This window comes from Eptatretus burgeri, chromosome 8 (assembly GCF_056783735.1).
Source record: "Eptatretus burgeri isolate ZD-2024b chromosome 8, Ebu_testis_v1, whole genome shotgun sequence".
NCBI classification, from domain to species: domain Eukaryota; kingdom Metazoa; phylum Chordata; class Myxini; order Myxiniformes; family Myxinidae; genus Eptatretus; species Eptatretus burgeri.
This window is the reverse complement of record NC_140968.1, coordinates 26,600,567-26,612,761: the sequence shown is the minus strand read 5'-3', so window position 1 is coordinate 26,612,761 and position 12,195 is coordinate 26,600,567. Positions and strand designations below refer to the sequence as shown.

Below are 12,195 nucleotides of genomic sequence, written 5' to 3'. Positions count from 1 at the left end.
TCAACGCGGCTTGTTGCTTGCGTGGAGGTTTGTTCAAAATAACAATAGAAAAAGAAAAACGGCTATCTCAAAGAGTCGCAGCCCGGTGAACACAGAGAAATCCCTTTAAACAACAGTGGGGACCTATCTGAATATAAACTTAGCATCATAACTGATCTAAGGACCCTTTATGGTGTATTGCGAATTTCCACAGCCGTAACACTACCCCCTCCCTTTTCTACAAACTCGTCCCGAGTCGTTGAATTTTCGTGTGCCATCATGTGTAAGTTCTCCCCTAGTACGTTTTACCTTCGGATCCCTGAGTGCGACATTCAGTGTATTCGTGTCCCCAAAATAAATAATCTACGGGCTGAGTAACTAACTAAACAAACCCACTCATACAGATGACTTAAATAAATTGCCGTTGCTAAGACTCACATTTACAAGTACATCTTAACCTTACAAATTTACACTAAACCATGGCCCAGGATCTATGGACTCTGTGGAGAAAACAAGAGTTAGCAGGGAGCCAGGCTGCTCACACACAGTCTCTGGCTCATGAACAATGCAGGTGACAGGGAACGTGGCCAGCTGCACACACGCAGTCCATGGCCTCCCCTTTGGAATGGGTGCAGTGAACGCAACGGTGCACGGGCTGCACAACCGCAGTCTCCTCGTGCGGCTGCCTACCGGGCAGTCCCTGCGGACAGTGAGGAACGTAGAGTCGTGAGGGTTGCCGTAACTCTGTTTATTGCGTGTCCGGATGTACACCACTGTAGACTACCACACGCCTCTAGCGGCGCGAACAACGATATGCATTGTGGACACGTGACTACCAACACCACTCCTCCACACCCCCACAACGCTCTCCGCATTGCGCCCTGCACGCGTATGCCAATACGCCACATTCCTCCCTCCTAAAAGCATGATTATAAAATGACAATTATAATGATAAGCATAATAGGCAAAGCAAACTACGACATAAAAAATAAAGAGGAACAAAATGACATCAACCACGTAAAATCCTCTAAGTACCACGTCACTCGATCCAACCCTGGGATGATGGTCGGGCTGTGAATCACCCAGACGAGACGGCACAAAAGAAAACGTGCTTCACCTGCACAACCTGTCACAATAACGCTGTCGTTATAACCTGGCCCATAATTCATCCTTCTATCCCCATCACAACATATATCGTGTTGGCGCGAGTGAGTTGAATCCCAAATGCAGTGGACTGGTGCTCGAGTACTGAGTCGCACGATGAAGCCAATGATGTCTGCAGACCACAATAACCATGGCCGCGTTAAAGATATAAAGAGGAAAGCTTGGGAGCACAGTATCACTATGCAGCAGAAGCGCCCCCAGGCGGCCCATGCTTACACGCCATCCGGCGAGGTCGAGGTGACATGATTAGATGAACCTCCCGCGCCGCGGCCGACAAGCCCCACGGACAGAAACAGGTAAACACGCTGAGTCCGCCAGACATGAAGGCGCCGTCGCTGGCGGGAGCAGCGGGGAGGGCGGCCTTGGGAAGATAACACCCGACCCCCGCGAGAGTAACGGGAGGGTGACGCTGAACAGCGAACCTGCCCCGGCTCCCCGCCCTTCACCCGAACCAGGCAACTAGCCTGCTGCAGTACCAGCAATTCCATACAAAACCACGCATCAAATCCAGTCGAGATCTCCAAGCACGTCCACACGGAAGATCAGCATACACTGCATGCACAGCCACGTCATAAAGCAGCAAAAACTTCGTCTGCGCAGATGCAAACTTCCCTTCACGTACAGCGCGCTCCCACAGGATAATTCCAACACATGAGAGGGCAGCGAACCGCGGACTATCATCGAAGCCGGAGATCTGAGAGACCTCTTTATTCACAACGATTGTCTGCAAGTTATTCACATCATATTGATCATCATATTGATTGATCCCAATCAAACACATTATGCTCACCCGCGGACTGTCGGCACTTGCGTTTATAATGCCATGCTGAATCACTCGTGCCGCGAGAATCAAACACACAACAATCAACAATTTATGAACCACGCTGCATGCACGCCTCTTGGTTGTCACAACGTTGAGGCGACTTGCGTGCCAGTCCCCATCTGAACGTCGAAGAGGACACCGTCGATGGCCGCGTTCCGCGAACTTCTTGAATGCGACCGGCTCGCTCCAATCCCCCGTTGAAATCGCCTGAACGACACGGGTGTACACTGTATCATGAGCGCAGCGCAAGAGCGAGAGTCTGTCGCAGCTGGCATGGCCCCCGTCGCTCCAGAATCGCATATCGTAGTTGCAGGAAGCAATGCACGGAAACCCATGTTGCATCGTCACGGCTCCTGCCGCCGGGACCTCGCCCTCGGGTCTCGAGGGAGGCCCGGGCCCAAACGGAGGTACGGGCCCCGAAGGAGACACAGGTGCACCTGGAGGTACGAACTCCGAAACAGGAACCGCCTCCCACCGAAACTCTAAGCGGCCCGGCAAGGGAAGTCCAAGGCCACTGGCTGGCGCCATCCAGTCTAGTTGAATGCGGGCCAACCCGCACCGACCCAAAAGGGCGAGCCCCTCCCCTCGCACCACGAACGGCGAGAGCGCGACCCGCTGACTTTGATGGGCGACCAAGACGTGTGCCCTGCCAACCGTTGGTAGCGCTTCACCGGTATACGTGTGCAATGCGAGGGTAGACCTGAAAAGACGTAGACCGTGGAGTGCACGAGCGGTGCGCTCGCTTATGATCGACACCGCCGCTCCGGTCTCAACTCGAAACACGATCGGTGCCTCGACCTCCACTGTCATTGGTCTTGTCACCTTCGGACCAATTGAAAACAGGCTCAACATCGGCGGCATCTCCTGCTCCGGGCCGCCGGGATCGCTATGCCCAGGCTGCAGGACTCGACCCGGGGCGTAAAAATGTACATCATGCACAAAACACCGTACCGGCAGTAGGTGTTGACCCGGGACGTTGGGGTCGCTTCGCACACCGCCATCCATGACCGTTATGATGGCCAAGGACACTTGGCACACACACCGTAGATGTCCCGAAGTGTTCAGACCGCCGTCCCACTGACCGCGTTGCAACGTTCGGTCACGCCCCACACCGAAGACTGTGTATGCGGCCGTGGGCGCTTCGTACACCGCGCAGACCTCCGGATCACCTGTCGGGCTCCAGCCATCGAGGCTCCGGACATCTCTCAGAGTCTGTGCGACGGCCGACGCCGCGTCTGAGTTGAATGTAATGTCCTCATCCTTTAGCCGTGGCATTGCAGAAACCATTCCCGAGGCTTGCAAATCAGAAATAAAACAATCTCCGAGCCCGGCTGCTGTTCACTCGCAGTGAATTTGCAGGCGCCGGCGAGATGCCTCACCCGTGTGGCGAAAAACTCGCGATGCGCTTCCCTGGGCTCCTCGCCAGGTGATCGAACTCGCGCCACGCGAACTGCGCTGATTTTCCTGGCGCTCCACGCGCCCTACAATCCAATTGCTCCAGCCAAAGACTTAAAGTCAATACCGAGGAAAACCAGGCACTCTGCACCAGTCGATCCGAAACAGACTCGTCGCCAAACTGTGGTGTTCGGAGGGCAGTGAGGCACGTAGAGTCGTGAGGGTTGCCGTAACTCTGTTTATTGCGTGTCTGGATGTACACCACTGAAGACTACAACACGCCTCCAGCGGCACGAACAACTATATGCATTGCGGACACGTGACTACCAACACCACTCCTCCACGCCCCCACAACGCTCTCCGCATTGCGCCCTGCACGCGTATGCCAATACGCCACAAAATCGTCCCCTAACCCCCTTTATCATCTTTGTTCGGCTGACCTATCCTGTCATCTAGTCTACTCCCAACCCCTACGTTCCCTTCCTGGAGGGGAATAAGGGAGAGCTAGCTAGCGTCCTGTGTCGAGGCCCTATGAAGCCTCAGAATGGCCTCCTCAGACTTCAGCGATCTTTAACCCAAAGTGGGTCCAGCGGCCCACAACGAGAGCGAAGGGATGGATGGTGCGGAGGAGTACACTTCCTAACTACCCTATCCATTAACCTTTAAACTACCCCGGGGCTTTCAACAAGCACCTCTCGCTTAAACTATCGGTTCTAACAACCAAGATTCCCGTCGCCTGTGTTGGTGTCCTCTCAAATTTCAGGCCATGCCCTCCAGTTTTCCCTCATGCCCTTACACGGTCTCATGGCTGGGACGCGTGGCTCCCTTGGCAGGAACGACCCTCTGCTGATTCTCCGACGATGGCACCCCCGGGCACTACACTGCCTCCGAGCCTACCAGCTCCCTAAACACCGGGGAGCGCCCTCCCTGGCGACTCCCCTGAAACGCTCACGTAGCAGGCTGGCGCCCCGGACCCCCTTTCCGAGGGTCGCCCGTGCCCACGCACTGCCCATGCGGCCTATGGCGCCCCCCCCCCCCGGTATATGCAGAAAGCCCACGCGCAGGCAGTAACCATCTCCGATTTTGGAAATTCTTCCGAGAAAAAAAAAGTTAACGTCATAATATCGCCGCTAATGGAAATCGCCTATACCATTATCTCCGAAACTAGTTTGTTTCACAGCCTACAGTTTTCATCGAAACTTCCTGAAACTTGGCATATACGAGGTTTGTTCAAAAAGTATCCAACCTTAATTTTTCATGCGTAAACAAATGAAGCTAGGGAGGCGTGGTTTGGTGCACGTATGTAGGCGATCCTAATCCGTATGCATGAATATTTTCCTGCCTGCCGAAGCTGTCAGTCGCTGACAGACCGCCGATGAGTGAGGAAGTGTAAGTGAGCACCGTTGGATTTTCGTTTTTGACAAAATGATGGAAAAACTTGAACAACGCTACTGCATCAAATTTTGTGTAAAGCTTGGTGATTCCCAAGTGGAAACGATCCGCAAGATTCAACAGGCCTTCGAGAATTAAGCAATGTCCACCACACAGATAAAAGAGTGGTACAACCACTTCAAAGATGGTCGCACATCAGTGGAAAGTGAAGCATATTCTGGTAGGCCCTCAACATCCCGAAATGAGATCGTCATTGACCAAGTGAGGACCCTGCTGATGCAGGATCGTCGAATCACGATCAGAGAACTTGCAGACGAGGCGGGCGTCAGTATTGGATCCGTTCATTCCATTGTGACTGAGGATTTGGGCTTCAGGAGAATCTCAGCGAAGTTCGTGCCAAAGCTGCTAATGATCGAGCAGAAGCAACTCCGTTTGGAGATTGCACAGGACATGCTGGAGACTGTGAACAGCGATCCCAACTTCTTCAACACAGTGATCACTGGCGATGAGACCACAGTGATCCGTCATTTTGTCAAAAACGAAAATCCGACGGCGCTCACTTACACTTCCTCACTCATCGGCGGTCTGTCGGCGACTGACAGCTTCTGCAGTTGGGAAAAGATTCACGCATACGGATTAGGATCGCTTTCATATGTGCACCAAACCACGCCTCCCTAGCTTCATTTGTTTACGCACGAAAAATTAAGGTTGGATACTTTTTGAACATACCTGGTATATGTAAAAATACCCCGCGCAGACAGTAACCATCTCCGATTTTGAAAATTCTTCCTAGAAAGAAAGTTGACATCACAATATCGCCGCTAATGGGTATCGCCTATACCATTATCTCCGAAACTAGGCAAGCTGTTTGAATTTTGTTTGCGGGAATCAAGCCGGGCATTAGCACAGATAATTTATCGCAAACCTGATACATCACAATGACGTCATATTCGTTTTTATGACGTCATCATTAAGAGGACGAGGATCTTAGCTCATTCGAGCTTGTTTTAAAACTTCTCACCAACTGCATTCGCTACTTCCCCCATCCTCCACACCTGCTTTATATTCCATGATGTTCTTTCCTTTCGAGATGCCCTTCCAAACAACTCTTGTGCAACTCCAATAAACGCCTCTCTGTGCTTCTTCCATGCCTGACTTCCTCACTAAGCTCCTTATACTTCACCTTCACCCTCTCCTTATATTATACAGCAGTCATCTTCTGGTCCATGAACTTAATATCTCTCTTCCATAAGTGCACAATAAACAACAGAGACTTGTGCCGTGTTGTGACGTGCTTGCCCGCATTCATTTTAAAGTCATTGATCCTCCACAACTGTTCTTCCAGACTATCAGCAAATCCAATTTTGGCTTGTGGTGACTATTCCTGTATGCAATTTTATGGTTCTGCTGCTTCTGAAAGAACCAATCAGCTATGGCTAAACCATTTCTACCCAGCAACTCCACCAGATCTCCTCACTCCCCATCCTTATCTATCAACGCCCTCTTCTTCACCCGACTCCACTACTCCCACACGTGCTTTGAAGTCACCCGCCATGCACACAGCATCACATCCAGCTCAACCATTACCACCATCCTTACCACTGTGTTCCTGAACTTCTGCTTCTCTGCCTCTGTCTTTCCTATCTGTGGGACTTACACGAATATGACCCACACCAGTTGTTGATGTATCATCAAATATGCCATAACTATCCACCTTCTCTGGTCTCATATCGAAATCTTGTGTCCGAAAATATTTTCATCTAAATCTTGTGTCCGAATCCCATCGTTTTCTGTACCCACCTTACCCAATCACTCTGAGCTGTCCCTGGACTCTGCGTCCTTTTCTTCTGACAAAGTGGCAAGCTTGCTGTCAAACCTCGACTCAGATTCTGCAACCTGTCCACACGGCATCAGCCTACGTGTCCCAAAAACATGCTCCTCTGCTCTTGTTCACCCTCTCGCTGTTCTATTCACACTCTCATTTGCTCAAGGTCATCTGCCATCTGCTTGGAAATCAGCTAACATTAACTCTCTGCATTAAAAAGGTGCAAAAACAGATCCCTGCAACTTCAGATCAATCAGTCTTCTCCAAATCATCAGCAAGGTTATGGAATCCATCATCGCTTCAGTCATTAAATCCTTCCTCGTCTCCAATGGCTTTATTTCCGATCATCAATTTGGTTTCAGATCAGGCCACACTACCCTGGATATGCTGCTTCTGCTCTCCCAACAATGGACGGAGGTACTCAATGCCATCCATGAAATCATAGCCAAATCCCTAGACATATCGCGTGCTTTTGATACGATCTGACACCCTGCCCTGCTCACCAACCACTCTTCCGATGGTTTCCAAGGCAATCTCCACTCATGACTTGCAGACTTCCTCTCCTGTCACAGCCAACGTGTGGCCCTTAATGGAATTCTCTCATCCCCTCTTCCTGTTCAGGCTGGAGTTCCTCAAGGCAGCTTACTGGGCCTTGTTCTTTTTCTGGTTTTCATCAATGATCTCTCCGACTCTGTAAAATCCTTTTTATCTTTTTGCTGATGACTCCACCCTCTGCCTGTCATCTGTCATCCCTCAGACATGCAAACATCAGCTTCTTCACTCTCTGCAGATCTGGATAAAATCAAACTGGATCAACATGGGGAACATGTCTTTCAATCCTGACAAATCTCACACTCTCACGATGTCTCTCCAAAGGACCATTTGGAAACCACCCCCCCCCCCCAATCTACTTTCTCAACAATCCTCTGGAAGAAGTCCTTTAATTCAAGCTTCTGTGTCTCACTAACTGCCATGATCTTTCCACATTTCAACCTGGCATCCAAAGCCAGTTGCCAACTGGGAATCCTCCTTCGTGCAAAGTCCTTCCTCTGCCCACCTGAGCTCCTGACCACATACAAAGCTTTCGTCGACAGCCTGGTCAGTGGTCTTTCTGTCTCTTCGGCATCGCACCCCCCCCCACTGCTACCTGTGATACGTCCTCCCCCCCATATTTCCACAGGGCGCTCAATGTCCGCCAGCAACCCCCTTCTGGTTAAACTACCAAAATCACGAATCACTGCTGACCTTCACTCTTTCATTCCTCTTTTTTTTCCTGCCTTTGAAATTATCTCCCACACTCTCTTCAATCCCATTTTTCCTTCCTGGCCTTCAAAACAGCTGTTATCTAACAGCATGTTATCAAAACAGCTAACAGCAACTGTTAACAGCAAAACAGCTAAAAAAACAAAACAGCTGTTATCACCACCTGTTATCTTCCCCCATCAAAAACCATGATATTTTCTACCCCCGTTAATCCACCCCAAACCCACCTCCTTCAAATTCCCTGCTTTCCTTCCTGAAAGTCCCTGTCGTGTCCATCTTGTATACCCCATATTCCCCACCCCATCCCTCTCCCTTCCACAGATCTCCTAATGTCTCTGTTCCCCACCATTTTGTCCTTCCCTCTCTCTCCCCTCTTGTCTCCTGCCCCCCTTGTTGTGCATTCTGTGTTCGCTCTCATACGAGCCTCGACAATGTATACAAAAAAAAAACAAAAATAAAAACCCCTTCCACATCTCCACTTTGACGACCAGCTTGTTGATCTCTTCTGATACAATAATCCCAACTTAGTTACTTGTTCCGTCTCCTCCTTTCTGTAACGGCTTGTACTCTCCTACCAAGCCCTAGCTGTCTCATTTCCACCTGGTCTCCTGAACACACAACACCTTCAGCCTTCTTCTCTGTATCATCTCTATCATCTCAACACCTATCCTCTCCATCGTTCCCATGTTCAGACGACCTCTCCGGGATTCACATCTGGATCGTTGCCGGCCTGACGATCCCCCAGACTTTGTTTACTTCTTGCCGCGGCCAAGGAAGTGGCGCGTGGTAACACTGTCTCAACTTTGCAGAATTAGTACCATCATGAAGCATTTTGGATGTACTGCTCTCCCATCTGGGATCGTGTCCAAGCATCATTTGTCGCTCTGAGAGTTTGTTGATTTTAAATCTCTTAATTTAGTGGAATCTCCTGTGATATGCCTGGTGTTGGCTTTATGGTTAGGATGGTGGGCTTTGGATCCTAGGGTCCTGAGTTCAAATCCTGCTCAGCTGTTGAATTAATACCAGGTGGCGTTAACTTGGCCTGTCATCCTTCTGAGGTCGGAAAAGTGAGTGCCAGCATGCTGGTTTTCTGTGTCGGAGTGGTGACCCGTCCTGGATTGTGCCCAATAGCCAAGGAGACTGCTTAAGCAGCACCAACGCTCTGCACAGAGAATGGTCCCAATCTCCTCCTCCTCCTGTGATGAGGCCGAAACACAAACTCTGTTGTTCTCACATAGCAGCAGGCCGTTTTGGGTTTTTTTTTTTTTTAACTGCCTCTCCTCGAATCTAACTCTGCTCTCTCAGCCATCCGACCTTCACCAATTCCAGGTTGTATATATTCTTAAATTAACCGACTCCCCTACCCATCCTCATTAGCCTAATTTTGAGAGTTTTCACACACTCTTTTGTTCCTTTTTTATCCCATATGTGGAACTATCCTCAAGACACAGTTCAATCCCACCCTTCCATCCAGGGTTTCCAGCAGGCCGTGCATCACCATCTCATGTCATCGCTCATCCCTACTCACGATGCTTTCTACCCCCATTAACTCTCCCCAGCCCAACCCTTTTGTTTGTTACTGTTATCTTCACCTTCCTCTTCCTTTCTTCAGTTTTCAGTTCATTCATTCCCTTGCTGATTTTGTAGAACTGTGGCCCCACCAGTGCTGGTAGACACGTTATCGTCCATCCGATGGACGGCGCACGCATCGATGGTGGCCTCGCCCTGCATGCGAAACACCAGCATGGCAGTTTATAGCTGTGTCAGGATTAGAACCCAGGCTAGACAGTTAAGAGAGGAGTGTGCAGACCTCGAGGCGACCTATCCTACAGCCCCTCCTTACAAATCACATTCACATGATGGAATGAAAAGTAAAAACTTGTCATGTCAAAGGACATCTTGTTCTCGGTCTGAAAACATTTTGAGGTTTTTTTTTTTTTCAAAGTTTTTTTTTTCTCCCCAGACATGAAACGGCCATAAACGCGAGTTATCCCCCTCCAGACTCAGGTATTTACCTGTAGTTTTCAGACCTTCAATCCAACCTTACTCCACCTTTTCAAATTTCTGGATCAGCTTCTTAATTCCTGTCATTTTATCAATTACATTCAGGAGATGATCAACAAGAGTTCAAACCTCCCCCCCGCTCCCCCCCCCGCATGGGCTTTATCCTTGCCATGATCTTACTCGTCCTCTTTTAAGACTTCAGCACCACTCTAGACCCAAGTAGCCAATGATCCGCACTGAATCTGGCTAATTGTCAATACAGCTGGCAAATATGGCGACGTTGGCTACCTGGGATGGCAAGATCAACGTCTTTAAACAAATGGGGTTATGAGTCTATCTATGTATGTATATGTCTGTGGAATACTACATTTGTCGATCCACAGTGTCGGTCTGTGTCGGCGGACAATTCGAACGAGAGGTCTTATCAACTCCAAGTTGACAAAGCTGTGCTAATCGCTGTGGAAAGTGGAGAAACGCTGACGTTTCGGGCATTTGTCCTTCGTCGGAGCAAAATATCTGTCTGTCTGTCTGTAAGTCTGTGTGCGTGTGCCTGTCGCCATGTATCCACACTCTCATCTCCGCTCGATACCCACCAGGCTTTGACACACAACAGCACTTCCCCACGTCGCGGAGCCGGTACAGAGCGCTTCATCACTCGCAGCTTGCTCAGCGCTCCGAACCCCGTAAGCACCACGGCACGGGCCTCGCGCTCCACCACACCACCTCCCGACACCTGCTGCGACTCCTCGGCGGGCACGACCATCGGCCCTGAACAACCTTTGTTTTCCTCGATCATGAGCGCCGTCTCTGGCTCACCCGGCTCGCTCGCCATTCCCACTGCAGTGATCAACCTCTGAACACGACACCTCCTCCCCTCGGTCTGCCCCGTTATCTCGCACTCCGGCGTCCCGATCCCTCCCACGAACCTTGAACTCTCCTATGCACCTTCATACCTCCCACGCACCCTGCACCATCCCACCCTCCTTCCTCCTCCCACGCATCCTCATCCCTCCCCCACGCACCCTACACCATCCCACCCTCATTCCTCCTCCCACGCATCCTCATCCCTCTACGATTCCTCCTCCCACACACTTTCATCCCTTCCCCACGCACCCTGCACCGACCCACCCTCACATACCCAGCACCATCCCACCCTGATCCCACCCCCACACACCCTGCACAATCACACCCCCATGCACCCTGCACAATCACACCCTCACGTACCCTGCACCATCCCACCCTGATCCCTCCTTCCATGCACCGATCCCTCCCCCACGCACCCTGCACAATCACACCCTCACATACCCTGCACCATCCCACCCTGATCCCTCCCCCACGCAACCTACACCATCCCACCCTGATCCCTCCTTCCATGCACCGATCCCTCCCCCACGCACCCTGCACAATCACACACTCACATACCCTGCACCATCCCACCCTGATCCCTCCCCACGTACCCTGCACAATCACACCCTCACGTACCCTGCACCATCCCACCCTGATCCCAGAAAGACATTCGGCATTTTACCAAATCGATTTATCCTCCACTTGGGGGAACTTTGACCATAAAATTATTCATTCACGACAGCAGATTGAAACCGCAGGGTCTTGGGAATGAAGAAAAAAAAACTCGCACAGCAGGTCATTAAATAGTCCGATGTCACAACGGCGTGCTCAAGGTCATTGTGAAAAGGTCTGAGGAAAATTAGCTCGGTCTTCAGGAGGGTCCAAATCACGTCTGGGTGAAGATCCGTAAAATACATGCCAGGAATGTATCAAGCTCGTGCACAGTTACTGCACCATTTACATTGGAATCACCCAAATGGTGCAACACCTGATGCTGTGCAAAGGCTTCTGATGGGATTGTGACCAAACTTGGCGAAAATGATATTTGGTATGTTGGAACTCAAGTTTGTTCACGGCATGAAAAGGAAGATAAACAAGTACTACACCGCACCCATGCCAAATAAATAAATAAATAAATAAATAAATAACAAATCCTCCAGTGCAAGACATCACCAGGCACCTTCGGCGCACGGTGATGCCGCCGTGCATCTTTCAATTCATGAGCCAGGATGAGAAATAAAATAAATAAGTAATTAATAAATCCACAACAATAAAGTAATTCATCAATTAATTGATGAAGAAAAAAAAAATTCAAAATAACGTTTTTGCCAAAGCACATCTTCACTTTTGTCCCCAAATTTCAGCTTCCTCGCTCAAAGGATGGCTGAGATATTGCCGGGACAAGCAAGAAAGAAAATAAAATTAATTGATTAATCAATATATCAAAAATACTCTTTCTAGCCAAATCACTTGGTCACTGGCACGTCCAAACATCAGCCTCCTC

General features: G+C 50.1%; 1 protein-coding gene across 1 annotated transcript in view; it reads right to left on the bottom strand.

Annotated features, from left to right (window-relative positions):
* The window catches only part of VAT1L (vesicle amine transport 1 like), a 53,939-nt gene extending 43,120 nt beyond the window's left edge, over positions 1-10,819 (bottom strand). Inside the window, exon 1 of the mRNA XM_085891276.1 lies at positions 10,439-10,819. Coding sequence (XP_085747402.1) covers positions 10,439-10,677 — 239 coding nt within the window. The 5' untranslated portion in view covers positions 10,678-10,819. The remainder of the gene's footprint in view (positions 1-10,438) is intronic.
* Positions 10,820-12,195: the final 1,376 nt, after the last annotated feature.